The sequence below is a fragment of the Arvicanthis niloticus genome, chromosome 5, assembly GCF_011762505.2.
Source record: "Arvicanthis niloticus isolate mArvNil1 chromosome 5, mArvNil1.pat.X, whole genome shotgun sequence".
Taxonomy (NCBI): domain Eukaryota; kingdom Metazoa; phylum Chordata; class Mammalia; order Rodentia; family Muridae; genus Arvicanthis; species Arvicanthis niloticus.
The window spans coordinates 100,759,032-100,781,942 of record NC_047662.1 but is presented as its reverse complement, the minus strand read 5'-3'; the positions used below and the strand labels follow the sequence as shown (position 1 = coordinate 100,781,942).

At 50.8% G+C, this 22,911-nt stretch overlaps 1 protein-coding gene across 4 annotated transcripts in view; it reads right to left on the bottom strand.

The window, feature by feature from the left end:
- The window catches only part of Tln1 (talin 1), a 30,696-nt gene that overhangs the window by 1,180 nt on the left and 6,605 nt on the right, over nt 1–22,911 (bottom strand). For 3 of the 4 annotated variants that reach the window (XM_076935099.1, XM_076935097.1, XM_076935098.1), the window contains exons 4-56: nt 22,769–22,898; nt 22,518–22,670; nt 22,185–22,327; nt 21,963–22,090; nt 21,229–21,289; nt 20,403–20,507; nt 19,923–20,078; nt 18,051–18,152; nt 17,835–17,911; nt 17,084–17,264; nt 16,816–16,929; nt 16,599–16,707; nt 16,203–16,411; nt 15,968–16,066; nt 15,536–15,586; nt 14,835–15,002; nt 14,418–14,712; nt 13,661–13,827; nt 12,737–12,865; nt 12,469–12,585; nt 12,272–12,385; nt 11,961–12,095; nt 11,688–11,816; nt 11,453–11,555; nt 11,132–11,340; nt 10,730–10,849; nt 10,350–10,547; nt 10,051–10,190; nt 9,772–9,865; nt 9,593–9,682; nt 9,361–9,483; nt 7,581–7,724; nt 7,013–7,174; nt 6,693–6,833; nt 6,421–6,602; nt 6,111–6,243; nt 5,805–5,906; nt 5,557–5,727; nt 5,284–5,433; nt 5,084–5,185; nt 4,888–5,007; nt 3,802–3,948; nt 3,517–3,683; nt 3,226–3,409; nt 3,006–3,131; nt 2,783–2,899; nt 1,835–2,020; nt 1,642–1,749; nt 1,134–1,239; nt 819–943; nt 579–704; nt 426–488; nt 134–316 (exon numbers count right to left, since the gene is read on the bottom strand). In XM_076935099.1, coding sequence (XP_076791214.1) covers nt 134–316; nt 426–488; nt 579–704; nt 819–943; nt 1,134–1,239; nt 1,642–1,749; nt 1,835–2,020; nt 2,783–2,899; nt 3,006–3,131; nt 3,226–3,409; nt 3,517–3,683; nt 3,802–3,948; nt 4,888–5,007; nt 5,084–5,185; nt 5,284–5,433; nt 5,557–5,727; nt 5,805–5,906; nt 6,111–6,243; nt 6,421–6,602; nt 6,693–6,833; nt 7,013–7,174; nt 7,581–7,724; nt 9,361–9,483; nt 9,593–9,682; nt 9,772–9,865; nt 10,051–10,190; nt 10,350–10,547; nt 10,730–10,849; nt 11,132–11,340; nt 11,453–11,555; nt 11,688–11,816; nt 11,961–12,095; nt 12,272–12,385; nt 12,469–12,585; nt 12,737–12,865; nt 13,661–13,827; nt 14,418–14,712; nt 14,835–15,002; nt 15,536–15,586; nt 15,968–16,066; nt 16,203–16,411; nt 16,599–16,707; nt 16,816–16,929; nt 17,084–17,264; nt 17,835–17,911; nt 18,051–18,152; nt 19,923–20,078; nt 20,403–20,507; nt 21,229–21,289; nt 21,963–22,090; nt 22,185–22,327; nt 22,518–22,670; nt 22,769–22,898 — 7,194 coding nt within the window. The remainder of the gene's footprint in view (nt 1–133; nt 317–425; nt 489–578; nt 705–818; nt 944–1,133; nt 1,240–1,641; nt 1,750–1,834; nt 2,021–2,782; nt 2,900–3,005; nt 3,132–3,225; nt 3,410–3,516; nt 3,684–3,801; nt 3,949–4,887; nt 5,008–5,083; nt 5,186–5,283; nt 5,434–5,556; nt 5,728–5,804; nt 5,907–6,110; nt 6,244–6,420; nt 6,603–6,692; nt 6,834–7,012; nt 7,175–7,580; nt 7,725–9,360; nt 9,484–9,592; nt 9,683–9,771; nt 9,866–10,050; nt 10,191–10,349; nt 10,548–10,729; nt 10,850–11,131; nt 11,341–11,452; nt 11,556–11,687; nt 11,817–11,960; nt 12,096–12,271; nt 12,386–12,468; nt 12,586–12,736; nt 12,866–13,660; nt 13,828–14,417; nt 14,713–14,834; nt 15,003–15,535; nt 15,587–15,967; nt 16,067–16,202; nt 16,412–16,598; nt 16,708–16,815; nt 16,930–17,083; nt 17,265–17,834; nt 17,912–18,050; nt 18,153–19,922; nt 20,079–20,402; nt 20,508–21,228; nt 21,290–21,962; nt 22,091–22,184; nt 22,328–22,517; nt 22,671–22,768; nt 22,899–22,911) is intronic. The other variant, XM_034503061.3, reaches the window with a different exon arrangement.

Genomic DNA, 22,911 nt, shown 5'->3' with positions numbered 1-22,911 from the left:
AAATAAACTCTTTCTCCCTTAAACTGCTTTTGTTTGGATATTTTTTATCAGTAGCAACAGGAGACAAGAAGACCTCAGCACGGCAGTTTAAAGCAGTGCAGCAGAGGAGACAGTGGGTCAGTCAGTTTCTTACCTGAAGCCGTTTCATTGCCTCAGAGTCCTGATCTGCTTTGACCTTGCAAGCTACCAGGAGCTGGGCTGTGGAGGCAGCTACTTGCTTGGCCGAGGAAATGAGCTTCTCCTGGCTAGCATGGCCCTGCACAGCTGCGTTGGCTGCCTCACACAGATTGTTGGTGGCCGCAGCCACCATACGGGCCTAATGGGACAGAGTTAAGGTTAGAGTATGCCTCTTGCTCTGATCCATTCACTCCAGCCTCCTCAAGTCTTCCCAACTCAGAAAGACACAATGGGTGTTATACACTCACAGCGGAAATGAGGCCCTGCGACCACTGCCCGTCATCCAGTGCGTTGGCTGGAATGGCGCCCACCTGCAGAAGGAAGAAGTGAATCCTCTTAGACCTAGGTTGTCCTAACTTCAGAGCGGCCTGCCCTCGTTCTTCTGGCGCTAAGGTACTGACCTTTCCCTGAGCCACCAGCTCCCTTTGGGCTGCTGATGCAGCCTTGACCAGTGCACTGGTGGCTGCAGCAATGGACTTGGCGGCTTCCAGGATTTGTTCCTCAAAGTTCAAGGATTCATCTGCCTCCTGTAACAAGACAGTTACAGAGGGGTGGGGAGAGGGGGAAGTAGAAAGAAGAGAAACAAAGGTGGAGACCTCTTGCCACAGGGACAGGTAGAAGGGGGAGGGAGCAGCCCTGACCTTGGGTTTGGCCCGGGGCTTCAGCTGCTCCAGCTTTTTGGCTGCAGCCTCAATGGCAGCTGCAGCTCCCAGCAGCTCATTCTCAGCAATAACAGTAGGGTCCTCTGGGTCCACCCACTCTGTTCCTGTGGGACAAAGACAGAAGGAGGAGGCTGAGGCGGGGCAGGGAGGTCAGAGGCACTGGGGGGCTTGTTTAGCATCATCTCACCTCCGAGGACTATAAGAAAGCACAGGCTAGCTCAGAGCCAACCAGGAAGCAGAGACTGTACCATGACAAGAACTGATCTTACCTCCCTGTCTCTCATTACTTCTTACCTTTCATGGCTTCAGCAGCCTGGATGAGCTCAGTCACTGAGCCAGCAACCCGCTTTGAGTGTCCTGTCAACTGCTGCTTCAGTTCTGGGTTTGGCTTCTGAAGGGTCTGTGTGGGGACAGAGTACACAACAAAGAGATCAGGTCCCAGGTTTCACGTTCCTCTGTGAGACAGGGCAGCCCACGCCCCCGACCCCCGTCCCGAGAGCACACCACAGCACAGCCCTAAACACCTCATCCTGCTCAGGCACACAGTGACGAGCGAGCGTGGCGTGCCACTCACCGGCTGACAAGCAAGGAGTGATGAGAGGAGAAGGTAGAGAGGGAGGCCAGGTGGCAAAAGGAGACAAGAGAAGAGGAAGACGTAAGTGGGAGAAGCAAAGACCTTAAGAACAATGGGGTCCCACAGACAGGGGGTTTGGAAATGAGAACGAATTTGGAAACAGGTAGTGGGTGGGTTTGGGTGTGAGGAGCTGGGGGGCGGGGAGTATGAGGGGCGGCACCTCCTTACCAGCAGCACGTGATCCAGCAGCTCCAGGTACCCATTGGCACACTCCCGGCCATAGTGCAGGGCTCGAAGCCGCACATCAGGGGCTACTTCTGGGTGGAAAGCTGCTTCCTGTCCCCAGAGTGGCAGGTTAGCTTTAGAACTCCAGGCCTCCCAAATCCCTGCAGTCCCACCACCTCACTACCGGCATCTCTACCTTGCATGCCCGAAGCATGTCTGCAATGGCGCGTCGGCTCAGATTGGCTGTGGCAATGACATCTTCCTGTCGACAGGAATTGCCAGCAGCAACGGCTTTGGCTGTTGCCATAGTAATACCCTTGGTCATTCGGATGAAATCTTCAGGGGTAGAGGTCTTGGCAGGTGGCTCTGGGGAACAGAAGACCTGTTGGAAAAAAAGAAGAAAGACTTTATAGTGTCCAAGACAGGAAGGCAACACAGTCATGATTTAGTCTGCACATCCATGTGTTAAAAAAGCACTTTTCTTTTCTTTTTTTACTTACTGTTTTCCCATATATTGCAACTTAACAGAAGTTTCCTCTCCCTCCTCTCCTCCCAGTCCCTCCCCTACATTTCCTCTCTCCCCCAGATCTTGGGGGTAGGCCTCCCGGGGATATCAACCAAATATGAATATGGCATATCAAGTGTGTAAGAAGAGGCACATATCCTCATTGTAAGGCTGGATGGATGAGGCAACCCAGTAGGAAAGGGTCTCCCAAAACAGGCCAAAAAGCCAAGACAGCCCCGCCTCCCACTGTTCGGAATCCTAAAAGAACCCTAAGCTAACAAGCAGAACACATATACAGAGGACCTAGGTCAGACCCATCCAGGCTCCCTGATTACTGTTCAATCTCTGTGCCCTGGTTAGTTGATTCTGTGAGCTGCAAAAAGCTTTTCTAGATAGCACAGTGGATTAAGTCCTTGCAGATATTCCTGCATCAAAGCTAATAGAAAGCAGTGTTGGTCATGGTTCTGACTGAAGAGAGACTTTGAAACCTAAGTACCAGCTTTTGGCTGGGATGCAGCTCAGCAGAGACATTATGGGGTGATGTGGGGAGATTGGTAATCAGCAAGCAGAGTGTTGAGGAATGCAGGGAGGCCCAGCTCACAATCTATCACCCAGTGCCCCAGGCGGGCGTGTGCTCACCGCCAGCTCCTGACGTATGTGCTCTGTGGTTGCCTCTAGGGCCCGTGTGCCTTTGGTGGCCTCATCCTCCACAGCCTTCACTGTCTTGAGCAATGATGTCACATTGGTCACCATCACCTGAGGGCAGCAGTGGAATGGGGGAGGAGATCATTTTTAGAAGCAGGAGGAAGTGGGTAGCCATTCCTCCTGCATCCCTCTGCTGCTGCTCCTCACTGCTTCCAACCTTAGCAGAGTTCTTGAGCTGCCACACTGCAGGGTCATCCCCAACTTTGCCCGCTGCAGCCTTGGTTGCACTGATGAGGTCTCCCAGGGCCTTGGCTACATCTTTTACTGCATTGATCAGCACCACCTGTGTGGGAGAGGTTACTCTGCTGTGTGAGGGGGAGGACGACAACAGGAAGTGGAGCTTTGGACAGAATTAGGGATGTTAGGTAGATAGATACCTGGGTTTCGGGGTCTTCGGCTCCTAGGCTGGCTGCACCAAGCTTGACGACATCAGCAAGACGGGTAATGGTAGCCACTGAGGACTGGGCAGCTTGTGCCAACTTCTCCTGGCTCCCAGCTGCATTTTGCACTAGGACCTTGGTGTCCTCCACAAGAACCTTTGCTGTCTTTAAGATACCCTCCCTGGGGAGGCCCCAGCCCAGTCAGCTTTCCTCAGAGTCCCAACCCTCCAGCCCAGTCTTTCTCTGGCCCATGCCAACCTTCCTCCCTCTGGGCAGTTCCCTCCTCACCGGTGGTCAGCGAACGTTTCAGCACCTTCACGGTTGAGTGTGCCAGCAGTAGCAAACATGATGGTGGTGTCAAGGTCAGCAATGATACCAGACACAGCACTGGCTGCTGTAATGCAGGCCTGAGTACCACGATTCCCAGCCTGCAGTGCAGCCAGAACATGGGAGACCTGTAGGCAAAAGGAAAAGGAAAAGTCACCTATGCTTGAGAGGACAAGGAAACAGGTTGAAAAGGCACACAGAGATGGGAAAGGTATGCAGCCCCTGACCCAGGAGATCAGCAGTCACCTTCTCTGATACTCTGCGGGCACACTCTATGAGTTCCTTCTTGGTGTAGACATCACTGGGGCTACACTGCAAGGCGCCTGCCTTGGTGACCAGAGCAGAACAGCCATGGCCCAGCTCCTGTACTCGGTGCTTGATGTGGGCACCTATCTGTGAATAACAGAGGGAACATTGCTGGCTTTATCAGAGTGCTCAGGAGCCTCCATGGCACCTAGAAGAACCATTGAGGATGCTAAAAAACTTGGAGGAGTGGGATGGAGCAGTGGGTAAAACGTTTGTGTGAGCCTGATCACTGCAGTTAGACTCCTGGAACTCATGGTGGAAGGAAAGAACTGACTCTTTCAAGTTGTCATCTGACCTCTAAGTGTGCACAATGACTAATGCACACACCTGCACCCACACACTGCAAACACACATATACTAATAATAACAAATAAACTTTAAAAAGTAACATGTACCACAGACCAATGGAGTTATAGAAAAAATTCCCAGCATAGCCTTTTTTGGTTTCGTAGTCAAGCAGGAGTCACCTCCCATACATGGAAATAGTGAGACGACAGCACATGGTGAGGACTGTGCTAAGCACCATGGGGAGGAGGGAGAGACGAACGTATGCTTGGTTATTTGAATCAGAGCCGTAGACTATGATCCAGCCTGTGTGGGTTTGGGGAGGGTTTGGGGATTAGGCATGTCCTACTCAGATCCAGTTACTCACTTTCTTGGAAGGAAAAGCCGAGAGCTTAAGCAAGGATAAGCTTTGTGAATTTGCCACACGGAAGTACTAGGGAGGGAGGAGACTCTCAGTCCAGCAGAGAAGATGCCATAGGTCTTACTAGGGTTGACAGAGGCTAGAGAAGCAGAACCCAGAAGCCCGTGGATCCTGAGCTGTCTCTGACCCCGTGACTGAAGGCTTTGATCCTTCCATCTACACTCAGCCCTGCTCACCCTTTATGGAGTGGCCTTGAAGGTGTGCTGCCTTTTATCTGACAAGCTAGAGAAAGGGAGTGTGGGACAGCCCTGGAAGCTGCTGTGGGAACAAGGGTCATGAACTGGAATCTCCTGAGAAGGCTGTATGGCCTCCATGCTTACCTCTTCATTTTCAGCAGCCACAGCTGCAGGCTTGGCTTGTGAGGCCAGTCGGCCATAGTCACTGGTCAGCTGGTTGGCAAGAGGGCCCAGCTCCTCAGGGCTGGTGTTTGACTTGGTTACCTAGTGATGAGGGAAGCAGTGAAGCTCTGACGAAGCTCAGCTCTCTAAGGGCAGTCCTCTTACGCCCCAAACTTACCATCTCCTGAACAGTGACAGCAATGGCCTTGGCTGTCTTTACCATGGTTGTCTGGTAATCTACGAACGAGCCTTCTGGTTCACCCATAGGTCCTTCATCTAGCTGAGGAAGATGAAGCAGAGGAAGACTGTCAGGGTCACTGCTTCTGTGCCCAGAGTCCCTCTGGGCAGCCTCTGTGTCCACAGGTACTCAAGACTAACCTGGTTGATGGCCTGGGTGATCGAGTCCACCATGCCACCAACGACCCCTGCAGCACTAGCTGCTTCGTTGAGGGTTGTCGTCAGGTCTTCTACAGCCTCTGTCATCATCTGCACAGCTTCCTCCAGGGCTTCCTGGGTGTGTGCTGCTTGCTATGGGGACATGAGGAAAGAAAGCCTGTAGCTCCTGCTTTTCTGGATTATGCTAACAATTACTCTCCCTCCCTCTCCCACCTAGCCCTCCCCCCACTCCCCGCCCTCCAGCCCCTTTCCTACCTTGGGGTTACCACCAGCCTCCTTGGCAGTGTACAGTAACTGCAAGGCAGACTCTGCCAATGTTTTAGTCTGGTCCAGAAGTGCCATCTGCTGTGGGTGGCTCAGGGTCTTAGACGCAGCACCCACTGCAGCCAGGGTGAGTGGCTCAAAGTACTGGGCCATTTGGGACACCTGACACAAGAAATTGGGTTTAGTGTCAGGTACTTGTAACCTACCTCCTCAGAGTCCTCACATGACTCCTTACATACCTTGTGTCCCAGCTGGGAGGCTTCAGCCCGAGCAGCACTGGCCAGTGGCTCAATGAGATGGGAAATTTCCTGTACTGCAGTGAGCATCTGGGTGTGCAAAGCCTGGGGAGAAAGCGGACATCAGCTCTGGGTGTAACTGTAACAGGGCCCTCTGGGGCACAGGATCCCATTCTTCCTTCCAACTGTTTGGGTATGGGGATGGAACCTGGGGCTTTGTGTGTGCTTCATACACTACAACTGAGTTACACCCTGGCCCCAGGCTTCCCTGAGCCTGAAATCTCCACTACTGAATACATTTCTCCCCACCTCTTGAGAGATTCCTTCACGGGGAGCAAGCTGTTGGCTGACAGCAGCAAGAGAAGCCTGGTCGAGGTCCCGCAAGCAGCTGTTCAGAGCTGCAATGGCTGTCTCACACTCCAACTGCCCTGGGGCTTTGTCTCTGCAGATACATCACATGTTCCACATAAACACCATCTCTTTAAAGGCTGTTACTTATTCTACCCTCCCCCAAATCTGGAATAAATGTCCTCCGACAGTGTGGCATCTCATTCCAACTCAGTCATCTGCCACACTGTTTGTCCTTAGCCACACATGCTTCCTAACCCTCAGTAAGTACCTCATGCTTGTAATAAGCTTCTTGATGGAATCTGAGACAGTCCGAGAGTGGCCAGCTAGCACTGACCAACGTGGGGGATCCCGGGGATTGACTGCTAATGCCCGAGCTGTCTGGATGAGCCCACCAGCACTCTCTAACATTGTCTTTGCAGAGATTACAATGGGCTCCATGGCGGCTCGGCCCTGAGGAGAGAGGAGGGACGGAGGTGAGTCTCATGACTTATGCTCACAAAGGTCAAGTGGCTCATGGGTTTCTCTGTCCCAACGACTCACCTCAGGGCTGATCTGGGCTGGGATGCTAGAGAACTCAGGGTTGGATGCAAAGGCACTCAGGTTATCCACGGCTTCCAGCAGAGGGGCGGTGGCTGCTCGGCACTGGGCACGGTTCTCCTCTGTGAAGGCCCCATCTAGTGCCTGGAAGGGAACAGGGAGCCTTAGGACTTGGTAAGCAGGCACACAAGTGAAACCCAGGCTACCCTCAAGGGCTCAGAGGATTGGAAGAGTCAGGATAGGCAAGGATAGGAGAATCTAGCAAAAGACCCCAGAAAGTAAGTAGGAGACTCAGGCAGAGGTGGCGGCATGGGTCAGGGAACCTTGATGGTCTTGACAAGATTGGCTGTACTGTTGGCCACCTCCTTGGCTGACTGTACAAACTGGCGCTTGGCAGTAGGATTGGCTGTCCGAGCAGAAGCCAGGCGACAGCTGTTACACAGTGCAGATGTGTGCTTGGCCACAATAGTGGCTGCGGATAACACCTGAGGAGACAGAGATGGAAACGCTGTGACAAGAGCCGGAAGGAAGAATGCAGACCTAAGGGAGCCATTTCAGAGGTGGAGGACGAAGGATGGTACCTTCGGAAGTCTATATAGGAAAGGAAGTGGAGGTTTGGAGAAAAAGATGCTCAAAGATGAACTAAACGTGGAGGTGGGAGAAACAGACAACAGATACCTTAATGCTGAAAAATCAAAATGGAGTAAGTATGAGAACGGGCTCAGGTATCTCTAGAGAGGATGTGCCCTCAATGCTACATGGAAGAAGGAGACGTATCGAGAAGCACTTGTGGAAGGTGGGGGACTCGTCCCTGCCTTCTCCTCCCTCTTTTCCCTTGCAGTCTGCCTATCCTTTCTTCCCTTGCCCATGGTACCTGTTCTCTTGTATTACCTGGGCCTGGGTACAGCCAGGCTCCCCCAGACTCTGACAAGCCATCTGAATTGCCTGGTTTGCACGGGCAAACTGCGTGGGTTCCACCAGTCCTTGCTGTCCAGCTTGGCTATTGGGGTCAGAGACCCCAACCAGATATGCTGCCTAAGGAGGAATAAACAGTGGTAGCAGGAAGGCGGGGTAGAGAACAGAACTTATCTTTCTCAGTTCTATGCGGAGAGAAGCAGTAATAAGAAACCACAGTTAACCTGCTTAAAACAAACTTTCATTTTGGTAAACTGACCCAAATATTTCAGAAGATTAAAAAGGTTGGGTATGGCAGTTCTTGCCTATAATTCCAATACCTGGGAGACAAGGGTGATGGTGAGTTTGCCTGGAGGACATAGTAAGTTACCATCTCAAAAATAAACAAACAAACAACCCCCCCTCAAAAAAAAAAAACCAGCCGGGCGGTGGTGGCACACGCCTTTAATCCCAGCACTTGGGAGGCAGAGGCAGGCGGATTTCTGAGTTCGAGGCCAGCCTGGTCTACAGAGTGAGATCCAGGATAGCCAGGGCTACACAGAGAAACCCTGTCTCGAAAAACCAAAAAAAAAAAAAAAAACCAACAAGATTGTTAGTGAGCTTCACTTCAGTTTAGAAGTGTGTGTTTGTGGATCACAGAATGAAAACTACAAGTGCCATGCGCTGTTAAGCGGCAGCAGAAGTATTTGGAAGGCATGTGTGTACATAGAGGCGGGAGCAGGTGCATGAGGATAGCCTAGTCTATGTAGTGAGTCTGAGGCTAGCCAAGGACTATCCTGCTAAAAAAGGAAAAAAGGGTAAAAGACAACTTATAAGTATAAGGCTGTTAAGGTAGCACCAAAAGCACAACCAAGCTTTGGCAATAGATGAATACAAAGTTTTCCATTTTTATAATGGGAAGACATCATAATATTTAATTCAATTTCAATTAATATAAGATAGCTTTGCTTTCTCTTCTGTATGTTTCTCAAAAAATAAGAGAAGGAAAAAATAAAAAGGCAGATTTTTAAAAGACAAGCCTGGGGCTGGAGAGACAGGTCGGTGGTTAAGAGCACTTGTTCCTGTAAAAGACCTGGTTCAATTCCCAGCACCCACCTGGTGACTCAAAACTAACTTATTTTAGAAAATCTGACACCATCTTTTCATCTCTGAAGGCACAGGGCATGGGCATGCTGGCAAAACACACACACACACACACACACACACACACACACACACACACACTCGACACAAAGGTCAAGCCACTCAGAGTAGGGTACCGGGAAAGCATGACAAGAGGAATAGGGTGAGGAAAATAAAAGAAAAAATAGCTACAAAGAAATCCTCAGGACAGTTTTTGTTGTTGTTTTGTTGTTGTTGTTTTGTTGTTGTTGTTTGTTTTGGAGACAAAGTTTCTCTGTGTGGTCCTGGCTGACTCATTCTATAGACCAGGCTGACCTCAAACTCAGAGATCTACCTGCTTCTGCAGGGGCTTGGGTTAAAGGTAACCCTATCCCTGACACTCCCTCCCCTGTAACTGGGTGGGGGCAGGGCTCAGCCGAGGCTCTACTTCAGTCCTTAGCAGCGCTAATAAAAGCCTCACAGCTGGTCAAAGTCACCGCCACCTGGACTGTTGGTGTTCAACAGCTTCTGATGGCCATCCCCCATAGGAGGGAGACCCAAATCTCACACTAGCTTACTGATTTATAGCCTTGAAAAGGAGAAAGGGCATGCATGGAAAGCAAGAGCTGCTCTCCGGTCCACCTTAGGAAATCACCTGTGCGGCTGCCTCAGTGAAGCCACAGAGAGCCTTGGAGGCTGTGGCAATGGCGTCTCCAAACTCCGGCAGATTTCCATTCTTGGCATTTTGGGAGATGCCAGTCATGGCCTCACCTAGGACCTAAGGAAGAGTGGGTATCAGGTTCTGATCATGTCCATTGAGCACCAATGTACCAGTGTTAAACCACCTTTCCTGTCCCCGCCTCTCTGGAGTTCCTTGTCCCACTAACCTTTGAGTTCTCCATGACACTGTCCAAGCAACCAAAGTAGGACATGTCGTTGATGGGCTGGACTGGATTCTCTAGGAGTTCTCGGACTGTCTGTGTGGGGAGAGTGACATGAAATGTGACTCCCCTCAGCCCCATCAGCCCCAGCTTTCCCAGTCCCAGCTCCCATGCTAAAGGCTCACCTCTAGTTGCCGAAGCGCATTGTCACACTCCTTCTGGCCAGGTGCTTGCTGGGTGCACATGGTGATGAGCTGGTTGATGCTGTCTGTCACTGCCCTGATTGGGAGAGGAGCGTGGAACTGAGTGAGCAGGTCATCTTTTTCTGAGTCCCATGTGCATGGGATTGTATATATTTTCCTTTTGTTTTACTACTGCTAAGCCTGGGGTATCTCATGAAATGTTTCTTTCCTCTTTGGCCTTCTCACAGGTCCCCAGAGCTGGGCTTTCCGGGTCCAGCTTACCGGGCAGCTGCAGCCAGCTGACTCTTGAGGTTGGGAGCAGCAGGGTCTGTGGACAAGGCCTTAGCAGCCAGAAGAAGTTTGCTTGAAGACATGGATATGCCCTTCAAGTTGGATACCACCTGGGCTCGGTCCTCCTGGCTCTGCAGGGAAGGCATACATTATTCTGCTGTATCTGTCTCTTAAAGGATTTCCTTTCCCAAATATTCAAGTTCTATTAGACTAGAGATGAAGGAACCAGGAGCAGACCCAGATTCTGAATGCCCTACTTTGCTCTCACTAGACCCTTTGGCCCTTCGTACCGGGGCCTGTCCAGCCATCTCCACACCAGCTTCTAGGAAGGTGCTGAAGTCCTGTCCAAACCGACCCGAGGCCCGAGCCAGGTCCTGAGGGGTTCCTCGGGAGGCTTGCACCAGTTCTGTGGCTGCCTGATTTAATCCTGCAGCAGCTTCATTCAACCGGCTCTGTGCTTCCTGAAATGTCCCAGTGCTTGGAGGGAGCTGCAGGGTCCGAAGGAAAGTCACAAAGGTGAGTGGGGATGACGGGAACAGAGCTTAGAAAGGGAAGGCCAGGGAGTGGTGCAAAGCCTGGGATAGTGAGAAGGTACAGATCTGGGACAGCAGGATCAAAGGATGAGCGCAGAGACACAAAGTCCACCGCTAGCCATGCCCAGTCCTCCTACCGAGTCACTTAGGAGTCGCTTGCTGGCATCTCCAACTGCTCTTAGGGCATTATCCACATCTCTTTGGCCAGGCAGGCAGCTGACACAGCGGTTCAGGGCCTGGGTCACTGCTTTAGCTACCTGAAGTGGGAAAGAAACAGGGTTGCTAAAGAGGGAATAATCTGGGAGAGCCCCCTTTACACTGGGACACAGGAGATGACCAGCTGTCCTGGCACTAACAGTAATGACCAATTTCAAACACCCCAAACCCGCTGCTCAGCGAGGCTTGTGCCTTAGTCTAGCAGACACTTTTTCTGAGCCAGCCTGAGGACACAGGGGAAGAAGAGCATGTGCCCTGTTAGGGTAGGTCTTGTAAAGGGACCTAAGCAAGGGGTGCGTAGGAGCCCCTTCCCAACACCTGACCTGAGCAAGCCTTTGCTGGCTCTCTGGGTCCCCTGGATGGCCAGATGCTTTTTTTGCCTCCTCAATGAGGCTGCTAGCCTTGTCCAGAACGTCACTGGCTGTGTCAAGTACAATGGCCTGCACTGCAGGATCTGATGTCAACGCAGCTACACCCCGTGCAGCCTGGGCAAGTGACCTTAGTCCACCTGCTACATCCCGAGCTGCGATACCTGGGGACACAGAGAACAGGGGTTTGCTCTATCAGCCTCTTTCCCCACAAACGCCCCCGCCTCCACCTCTGTATCACGCGTCCCATTTCTAGCCCTGTGCCTGCATACACACCTGCATAGTTCTCATTGCCCTGGGCAATCTCCCCCAGCAGTTTGGCGATGGCAGAGCTCACTGCTTTAGTGCTATTGCCAAGATCTTGGGTACACTTCTCCATCTGCAGGTAAGGGGGATGAAGGCTCAGGTGGAGGAAGAGAAGGAGGAAGCAAGGGGGCATCTGAGAAGGTTCTAAAGCATAGCTGAGAAGACTTTCAGGTCTGAACAAGGGCACATTATTAAGACTACTCACTGTTTCCCCAGGTAAGGGTTTAAGCTTGCCATCTCGAGCGGCTGCTTTTATTTCCTGCAGGTCTTTCTCTAGATTCTGTACGACACTCAGTGCAGAATCCATCTCCAAAGGTCCACATGCCTCCTGAGCCTGTGACGGTGAGCAGCAGAGGTTATGGCTGTACTCCTGGGCCTTGGGCCACAGTCATCCCTCTTAGCAGCACTCTGTACTTCTCTCCATCCCAGGCATCTACGTCAGCACCTCATGTTCCACAGCTAGAAGTGGCTGCCGTACCTTCTGAGCGGCAGTGCGGAGCTCTGCCAGGGCAGTGCCTAGGTTCTTTGCACACTGACTCAGCTGCATCGCTGAAGCCTGGTCCTGAATTGTTGGCACTGAGGCTTTTGCTGCTGCCACCATCTTCCCACCTGGCTGTTGGAGAAGACATATGCAAATGAGGTACATCGCCCTCCCTCTAGGCTTTGAACAGACACTGGTCAGTAAGCACTCAGGTTTGGTCTTGGCTAATAGCAGATAAATTCAGATTGTGGGAAATGTAAAGTCATGGAGACATGGGAGGGTCTGGTCTTAGAAGTGGAATGTCTTGCCTGCAGGAAGCTCTGGCTGGCAGCAATGAGAGCGAGCTGAGCACTTGGGCTGTCAGGTTGAGCTTGGCTTCCTCGGACACCCTGCACCAGCAATGGAATCTGCTCTGCCACAGCCTGAAGGTTGAAATGTCATGAGTCATGTTCTGGAGCCCCTCTTCTCCCTCCTCCCCACTCCCGCATGCCTCTTGGAGACTTACCTTACAGCTCTGCACCAGTAGGGGCTGGGGGCCCGCAGAGGCCTTGGGGGCAGAGGCTGCATGTTGGGCTGCAGCAATGGTCTGTGTAGCAGAGGCTGCAGCTTGTTTGGCTGCATGCTGGGAAGACAGAGTAATCAGAAGGCCAGGCATTACCTGGTCCTCACTATACCCTAAGGAGACACTGGCTTGACCCATCCATCCCTGGCACCCCTTCCACTCTACCCATGCATTTATCCTCCCTGGCCCCTGCCCCCATCACCAGCCTTACCTCCAGGCGCTGCACCAACTTCTTCTTGATGGCATTCTGTGCAGCTGCATTGGTGGCCATGCGAAGTCCCTCAGCTGCTTCACGGAGTCGCTGCTGCTGCTCCTCACTGTCAGGGTGAGCGGCTGCTCCCTGAGAGGAGACACAGTCATTATCCATCAACACTTTGAATTCAAAATACACTCTTCTAACTCCTCTAAATCCAGTTTAAAGCTCAGCTGTTTTCCTGACCTAATTTCAAATTATCTTCACTGAGGCTTTACCTGCTGAGAGCTACAACTGTTTCAGAACGGATAAGTTGTTGGGGATCCCAGGGTATTTAATTTCCGCTAGGATGTGAATCTTTCAGTGGAACTATGCTGTCCTACAGAATCTCTAGATTCTACACTAGAATTCTACACTGTCCTCTAGAATTCTACACTAACTTAGTGTGAACAGGATGGCCTGGGAAGGGGAGACTTTCTCTGGAGAAGGGATCTTAGGAATTTACAGCAGTTGCAAAGTCCAGGGGACCTTTGGCAAGCCCTTCTGATGGTCTTGATATCTTGTGTGTCAACATCTAATGTGGTCTTATTCTGTATGGCTAGTGGAGACCCCCTGGACCAAAAGACTATTTGCCTTCACAGGGGACCAAGAACTGATACCAAGCATATGTGGTAGCAACACAAAGAAAGTGGGAACAGCAGACCTTCAAGATGAAAGAAGAATGTGGACCCTTATGGTCAGAGGCCACGGTGGGTCATAGCTATACGCCTGGCTTGTGGCCCACTTGCAGAATGGGAGCCAGGACCTTCCTGGCAGTTTCCCTATTTATTCTCCTCTACGTTCTCCTTTCCTGGGGTCATCCCATCAGACAAGATCCCAACTGGACCTTGCTACTTCCCCTCAGAGTCTAGTTTAGGGTATGTACAGAAAACTACTTTGTACCTTGGCCGCCTCCACCATCTTGGCAGTGGCATCAGCAAGGATCTTGGCAGCACTCAGGAGCTTTCTAGAGTTTTCCAGATCACTCTCCCCCTCAGCATCGGCCTTAATAGCATTGACCAAGTCTGACGTGGCTTGGGCCAGGATGCGGGCCTGTCGCACCATCTCCCCTACAACACAGGAGAGCCTCACATAAGAAAGCCAAAGACACTGAAAGAGGATAGGGAGGAGGATGAGAGGGGCAAACAATGTAGTCTGGGATTTCAGCGACAGAGAAGGGTCTGGCAAAGTCCTCTGAGGTCCAGGTTTCTGGGTTAAGATCTCGGAGGACAGGTTTCCTGGTGAGTTCTCTTGAGAGGAAGGGCAGTTTCCAGCTAGGACTTCTAGTACATGTCTTGAGAGGATGAGGCAGTCTTCTTTGAATGATTTGGGGTAAGAAGTTGAAATGGAGAAGGCTACTTTACCCCCTCTTCTTCCTTGTTTTCAAGCCTAGCTAGCTCTTAACCATGCAACATGGCACCTCCTACTGTGCATAACTTGCTATCTTTTTTAAATGCTCCAAGGAAAACAGAACAAGGCTTATACTTCTGCTTTACCAGTGGGGAAGTGGAGGCTTTACACTGAACAATGAGTTACACAGCTAGAAAGGCCACTATGCTGATCCTCAGAGGCTGGGTGGCCGGGTCTGTAAGGTAAATATCCAACAGGCTTAGGGTACCCAACCTGGGGCTTTTGTCTCCCTGAAGGCGAGTGCTCTTACCAGCATCGCCCATGGAGCTGAAGATATTTTCAGTGACAGTGAGGATGGTATCAGTGGCTTGGTCGTACCGGCCAGCAGGCCCGGCCCCCGAGGCATGGGCCTTTACATGCTGCAGCAGTTCATTGAGGGCCTGGGTGACAGCCGTGGCTGCTGCTCCTACTCCTCGCAACAGCTGTCCATCTTCTGTAGCTGCTTGGGAGGCAGACACACAGCCCTCCACAGCTTTGGCCACCAGTCGTCCGGCCTCTACCAGCTGTTCTTGGCAGACAGGTGAGCTGATTGTAGGTGCTACGACCTATGGGGAAAGTCACTGGGATGGGTGACGAGGCCTCAAGAGTCAGAGATAAAATGAGAGGTTTGTGTGTGTATGTTGGTAATATTATTCAGAGGCACAGGATACAGTGAATCTGGGCTCACCTTGGTACAGGCCACCAGTTGGGAAGTGGACAGGGCACACTGTGTAGCTGCAGCGATGACTTGGGTCTGAAGCCCTGCATCCTCTGTGCGCTGAGCTACACTCTTGGCCTTGAGGACCAGGGCAGCCGCAGCACTTGCCACTGCTTTTGCTAGCTGCATTAGAACATCCTGAGGAAGAAAGCAGCCAGTAAGATCTGAGATGGAGCTTAGAATCCATGGACACTTCTCACAGGCTTAAGCTGCTTCATTATTCCCGTTGACTCCAATCAGAGGACAGTATGTGCACAAGCATTTAGAACCTATCCCAAGCCCCACTACCTTGAGCACCCAGAAGGAGAGACATTCACCAAGAACAAACCCTCACCAACAGAAATAGAATCTATACCCAAGGGAGAGATGCATGAGGCGGATACACTCGAACAGTGATGGGGAGGGAGGAGGAGGTAGTACAGTGGGATGGGTGCTTCATGTCTCCGTGCTGCTCAGTCTCAGTGTGCAAGGAGTCATCTGCAGTTTCTGGAGGAAGACCCTGTCCTACCCTATCTTATCTGATCTCTTTTCTTCAACCCTGTCAAGTCTAGACACCGCCCCCCATCTCCCATCATGTCTGTTCCCCTAGGAGGCTGAGAAAGAGAAGGAGAAGCGAGTGTATGCGGCTCAGAGAGGACCAAGCTGGGAAGGCCCAGGCCAGAGACCGTTACCGTAGGGGAATCGGGGGAAGATGGAGCCCCAGCCCCACTGGGTACACACATCTGTATGGGAAATCCAGGGTGAAAAGTCAGCTGAGGCAACTTGCCTAGGGTGGGGGAAGGGAAGGGGCAGCTAGAGGAACATCACCCTCAGTGTGGCAGGGGGTGTCTTGAGATAGCGTAAAGCTGGGTCATGACTATGGACAGGGAGTCAGGGCTAAGAACATCATCAGTAAGTGCCAGATTGAACCAGGAGATTATATTTGTATTCACGAGTTACGAATTCTCACCCCATGGGACTAGGAGTTTTCAGTATCGGATCTGGAAACATGACAGGGCTGGTTTGGATGGGTCAATTGACAGAAAGGGGGACTGAGGTCTAGACTTTGGATCAGAGATCACCTCCTAGGAGTGGGGGCTCTGGGAGCTGGGTTTATCACCAACCTGGAAGTGGGGGTCAGTGTCACTCTCCCCGATTTGCTGCAACAGCTCCCCACTGGCCTGGCCCACGTTCCCAGCTGCCTGCAGCAGGTTCTGACGGGGCTGTGGAGAGTGGACACCTGTCAGAAGCTGCTTGACGCTGGCCATGTGCCCACAGGTCTCACTAGCTCCTGTGTCACACTTCCTTCTTGGGGTGGAACCCTGTGTCCACCCTCACCACAGCCCTGTGGCCTCTGACCTCAGCACTGGCGGGCTGAGCACTGCGGAGCAGTTCTGACACTGCCCCTGCAAGGCCCTTTGCTGCTTGCAGAAGGGGCCGGCCATTGCCCCCTTCATCCTCCAGCAGGGCAGCCAACAGCTTCACCCCACGGGACATCTCCGTCAGGTTGGAAGAGATGGTGGTGACCGCACAGCCCACTGCGGTATAGTCTGTCTCTGCAGGATCTCCTAAAGACAGAAAGCAGAGGAAGATGCTGAGCTAGAGCAGGGAGGAAGCACCATTGCAGTTAGAGACAGACACACCCACAACCTGCCACAGCGAGTAAAGACAGTCACACACAGAGCACATCACACACTAGCCATGCACGCTTGCTCTCCCTCCCTTCACACATACACAGGTTGGTATCCAGCCTACCTGCTGTCAGGTTTACCACGGAGGCAGTGCCAGCTGTGATGGCATCTACCTGGGAGTGGATCTCATGCTTTGATTCGTCCATCTTGTTCTTACGCCAAGCTTTGGAAGCCTGAGAGGCAAAGGCAAAACCTTAGAGTTTGCTCTGGTTCAGTTACCCTCTCTATTCCTTAGAGTCCCAGCTTGAAACCATTTGGCTTCTTCTCTACCCCATACTCACAGCATCCTGGCCAAGAGGGGGTAGAGTATCAAAGTCATCAAGAGTAGCCTGGGCAGCCTGCACAGCCTGCATGCTGGAGTTAATGGTTCCAGTGAGTGCCTGCTGGGCTGAAGTCTAAAACACAGGGAGAGTAACAGAGATGAGAACGGAACATTTAGAAGAAGCAAAGATGAAGTAAGAGGCTGGGGAGGGGAGTATAAAAGACTGCTTACTCGTGACACTTAGGACAGGGATCTGTGTGCCATGGCAGAGGTGAGAGCATTCTTACCAAAGGTGGCATGTGTCCTCGGTGCATCTGGCCACTGGTAATCTGTTGCTGGGCAGGTGGCATGCTCCCCACTTGGAAATTCTCAGGACCAGAGGCTCCAGAGCGCATGATGGCTGGGAGAGCCACAGAGCCGTGCTCTACTTTCCCCACTCGGTTATACTGCTGCTGAAGGACTGTCGACCTGGAGACATGACAAACAATTACAATGCCTCTGCAGTCCTAGGATCCAGGGCAGTGGTTCTCAACCTTCCTAATCCTGTGACCCTTTAATACCTCATGTTGTGGTTACCTTACCAAAACCATATCCCCAACCATAATGCCAATGCCCAACCATAAAATGATTTCATTGCTAGTTCCTAACTGTAATATTGCTACTGTTATAAATTGAAATGTACTTTATAAGTTATATGATGTGTGATATAGGTTGGAAACTATTGATCTAGAGGTTACAAAATTCTTGTTATAGCCTGAGCCTAGTGAGAGAACCAAGTGCTGGAGGCACGGCTCAGCAGTTAACAGCACTTGCTGCTCTCGCAAGGACCAGGGTTTAGTTCCCAGAACTCCCATCAGACAGCTTCCAACCACGGTTCCATGGCACAGGGAACTCCGGTTCCAAGGGACCCAACCCCTGTTCTGACCTGAAAGCACCCGAAGGTGCTCAAACTGATCTAAGCTGTCCAACACCCAGTGATTCCGTACAGTCAAGCCTTTCCCTAATCAACAAACAGGATCAGCCCAACTCCCTTCCTACTTTTTGGGAGACACTGAGTCCTCCAACATAGTAGACTCTTCGTCTCCCTCCAGCCCAAAATGGTCCTTGCTTTTCTTCTGTAAAAAAAAAAAGGAAGAAGAGTTGAAGCCATTAAGTAAGAGGCAGTCAGCCATTTTCTAGAACTCGGGTCCTGTTTTTCGAGGACCGGCTTAGGGAGCAGAGGGCCGTGGGCTCAGGCTGGGTGGAAGCACTCACCTTCTTAAGGATGATATCGATGTAGCCGGCAATGAGCTGTGCGATCTGCTCGCCCTCAGTTGTCTGTACTGAGTAGTAGCCATCCTGGTAATCTCCAAAGTCCTAGAGTGACAGGTTGAAGACTGAGCAGGAGACAAGTATCCACCCAGTGTGGAAATGGGGAAGAGGAAAGGCACGAAGTCCACTTGATGTAAGCAACGTCCATGCCACCAGTCCACTAGGAAACCAGCCCACTGTCCTTCAACCATAGGTCTCTCTTTTTAGATGTATTTATTTATTTTATTTTATGTATATGAGTACACTCTCTCTGCCTTCAGACACACCAGAAGAGGGCATCAGATCCCATTACAGATGGTTGTGAGCCACCATGTGGCTGTTGGGAATTGAACTCAGAACCTCTAGAAGAGCAGTCAGTGCTCTTAACCAGTGAGCCATCTCTCCAGCCCAACCATTGGTTTATTTATCTCCCTCTTTAGAGGGGATATTTCGCTTGCGTAGTGGCCTTTCTGCTAGTTTTATATACATGTCATTTAGACTCTTGCCTCCTCCCCAGAGGATACAATTGGGAAGATATCAGCGTATTTATTAAATGACCATCCTTAAAGGTTGGCAAAAAGATCCAAAGTGGGAAAACAGCATCTCTCATTTCTATTTTCATTATCTGGCACTCTATCAAGTTGATATCATTTTTCAATTCATAACCTCAGAACTATAAAACCAGAGGGAAAGAACAACCATAAATAGCCAGTGCTGAAAGAAGGGAGACTTGTCTATCAGCTTCTCCTTACAATTCATGGAACCCCAGCTCGCTGGTTACAGCTATGTTCTGTCTAGTTCCTTTATTAGCCTCTTTCTGATACTAAATAGCCCTGGATGGTCTGATCCTCACTATTTGGTCCAGCCTAGTCTCAAATGCACAGAAAACCCCTTTGTCTCAGAATGCTAAGTGCTGCCGGGCGGTGGTGGTGCACGCCTTTAATCCCAGCACTTGGGAGGCAGAGGCAGGTGGATTTCTGAGTTCGAGGCCAGCCTGGTCTACAGAGTGAGTTCCAGGACAGCCAGGGCTACACAAGAGAAACCTTGTCTTGAAAAACCAAAAAAAAAAAAAAAAAAAGAATGCTAAGTGCTGGGATTGTACACACGACTATGTCCAACTTGCTTTTCTTTTCTTTCCTTTTTTTTTTTTTTTTAAATACTTTTACTTATTGTTTGTAGTACTAGGGACTGAATTCCCATCTTTACACATTCTAGTCTAGGGAAGTGCTTTATTGCTGAGGAACCCCCTGTGGTAGTTTGAATGAGATGCCTCCCCATCCCCACCCCTACCCCACAGTCTCAGGCATTTGAACACTTGAACATTTAAACATTTGTTTGAAGATGCTTAGAAGGTATGTCCTTGCTGGAGAAAGTATGCCATGGGGGGCAGGTTTTGTGAACTCAAGACTTCCCAGTTTGCATGCCCAGTTTGCTCTCTGCTTCCTACTTGCAGTTTAAAATGGGAGGCCTCAGCTGTTCCTGCCTCCATGCCTGCCTGCTGCCCCACCTCCCACACTGATGGGCTCTCATCCCACTGCGGTCATAAACCCTTCATCTGTAAGCTGTCTTGGTCACACTGTTTTATCACAGCAACAGAAGGGTAACTCTCCAAGCTCTGCTCAACTTAAAGAGTGTACCAGTCACCCAGCCACTTCCACTCCATTCATTCTGTGAGAGCTGTTCCATCTCCTCTAACTTCCTCTTTCTACAATAGCTAAGTCTTTGTTCTGGAGTCATAGTCAATGCACCCTACCCTAAAGAAGGGGGGAAAGACCTTTGTACTTGCTCTTCTTGAACAACCCCAAAGCCCTTTCCCATTGGAATCCCAGCACCCACCAGAGTGAAGCTCTTGGGAGAGGCAGCCCAGCGTTTGATGTTGGTAAGGCTCCATTCCTGAATCACTTCCTTGGTCTTCTCATCCACACGCATCACACATTCCTTAGTGATGCCCAACAGCCTGGGCACTAGTTTATTCTTCCCCTTCATTTTTTCCTGTGAGATGGAGGTTGGAATTGGTGTTATAGGTTAAAGGTCAAATGTAAGGGAAACGTTCAGATCAGCTCTGGACCACAAGGGGATGCTGAGGTGGCCAGGAGGGCTAAACTACTGTGCTTACAGGACAAAGCTCTACTGCGCAGAGAAAGGCATAAGCTGGGGAAAGGAGGGAGCGATGGCAGTGGAGGACTGACAACAGACAGATGTACACGGTCAAAGGAAGCCATGGTGGGAAAGACTGAGGCCAAGCCAAGGAGTTCAGGGAGACAGGAAAGGGCAGGAATTAGACTAAGGAAGGCCGTAAGAAGGGTCAGGACTCACCTTGACTAGGAAGAAGGAGACTCCATACGTCTTGAGGGAGCGGGCCAGCTTCACATAGCGTACCTTGGCCTCAATTTCGCTCATCTGCCCACAATTTTTGTGTGCCTTCAAGTAGGAAACGGGGAAAGTTAGCCGTGTGGACAGTACTGCAATGAAGGAGTCACACTAGGAGGTTAGCTGTATTATGAGCACACAAAAGGGTTCAGGAAGGCACGAGATGAGGAGATGCAATGTGGGCTGGCTAAGGAGCAGAAGCAACAATGTAAGAAAGGCGGTTAAGCAACTTGCAGACGTTCTGCAGATGGGACTAGAGAGCTAAGAAGTAGGAGGGTCCAGGACCATCAGAGTTCAAAGGAGAAGGACTTTTGGGCTGAGTATTCAGAGGGGATAACACTTTACATGTGGACAAAGATTACACTTCACAGTGATTTCAGGTATAATAGCTCAGTGATGCTCCTATCTGGCTTCCACAGAGTAAAGGCAAGGAAAATACCAGGTTGAGCCAAGCATGGTAACTCATATCCACAATCCTGATTCTCAGGAGGCTGAAGTAAGAGGATTGCTGTGCACTGGAGACCAGCCTGGGCCTCAAAGTAAAGATCCAGTCTCAAATAAAAAGCAAAACCCAAAGTGGAAATTCCACAGCAAAACTGCTGATGGGCTGAGACTAAAATCCCCATCTGCTTTCTTTGCATAAGACAGGTAGGAGAACAGCTTGGAGGGTAGGAGCGAGGTGAGCAGAGGTGGAGGAGGTAGGGTCCACTTAGCCAGGAGAATCAAGCAGCCAAGCTCCCAGGCATCCCAGACACTTTCCCTCCCCATTCACCTGAAAGATCTTACGCTCTCCCTTCTGCTTCACATACTCCTTGGGCAGGAAGTCCTTCAGGCTACACCAGAAAAGGGAGGGTCAGCATGGAGTGGATAGCATCAGGGGCATGTGGGCCATGAACTGTGGGCCTAGAGGTTTGAGGAAATGTCTAGGACAGAATCATCTCTGAGAAAGACTGAAGAAACTGCACTGGCTTCTGAAGAGTGGGAACTCAACATGAGCTCCTGAGTGACCTGTGCCTTCTGTGGGAAGGGACTGAGGACACTTAAATTGGAGGCTTAGTTTTTCTGAGAAAAGAGAGGGAGCCAAGCAGAGAGGAGGCTCCCTACAAGGATGACCATGCACTTAGAGAACTACGGAAGTCTTATTAAAGTCTTCGGATCCTGAGAAATACCCGTGAATGAGATTTGGGGACACTTTAAATCTAATGTACCCCACAAGGAAAATGTCCTATTTTACTTTGGCTAATAGAGCAAATTCCTCAGAGAATCTAAAACAAAAAAAACAAGTTACAGGGGAAAGGGCAGAGACACTGAACACTCCCACTCTGACAGGGCCAGTGAGGAGACAAAGGACGATGGTGGCTGAAAGGATGATGACCCGTGGGTGTCAACCCTCAAACCTTGCAAGAGGAAATAAGGGAAGAAGGCTTGGGGTGCAGACAGGTCCATTGGGTCACTGTGGTAAGGGGGTCCCAAGCCATAACAGGATATGGGACGTGGGTCACTTACTCAAGGAAGCCAGCCTTGTGCTTCTGTTCATTGTGAGGTCCAAACTGGATCTGGCATTGGAAGCCTGCAAATTCACAGGCCTTGTCAAAGGAGACAGGGTGTGAGCCATTCAGGATGTCATCTCTTGCCTGGAGAACACAGAAGGGAACAGTGTATAGGTGCAGGGATATCCTTGTTAACTATGGCCTGCCCCACCTCACCCCAGCCAACTCTTCTCCATACCTGCACATAGAGAAGGTTTAGCTGTACAGGGTCACGGGAATCCACATTCTGGTCTGAGTAGAAGAACTTTCTCCGCAGCAGCAACGTCTCATGCTCTTCCACTCCCTGCTCCCTCAGTGTCCGCCCGTGGTCTAGCCAGTTCACTGGAACACAGAGCATAGGACCCTTTGCACCAAACCCACATGGCCCCTTGCTGCCTAGTGTCTGGGTTTTCTACTTCTTAAGTGCCTGCCTTTCTTCATGGAAGTGTAAGTCCCATGATTCAGGGTAAATACAAAATAAATGGCTGCCCTTCCTCTCCCCTACATTTCCCAGGATGCAGCTACTGCTTACACTCATCGTCTGTGTGCAACTTCTGCTTCAGTTTCTCCATCTTCTTCTCATCTCGCAACAGGGTCTTGTCTTTTCTTAGGGTCCCTGTCCCCTCATCCTTCTTTTCTTCCATCAGCTCTCGAACCAGTGAGTACTCATCATGGTTGGTGATACCTAGGGAAAAGGGACGGTTTGCTAACTCCCTGACCACAAGTCTTTTGACAGAGTTGGAAACTCCTGGCCCAGGCCTTTGCCCTACCAAGACCCCTTACCAATTCGGGCACAGATAGTCATGAGCATGTCTGTGACAGTCTTGGAGTCATCCACCATGATAGTCTTCACAGTTCCATCTAACATCCGGATCTTCAGGGGTCTCTGTTTTTTTCTGTACTCCATGGTGTCCTGTTGGGGCAGG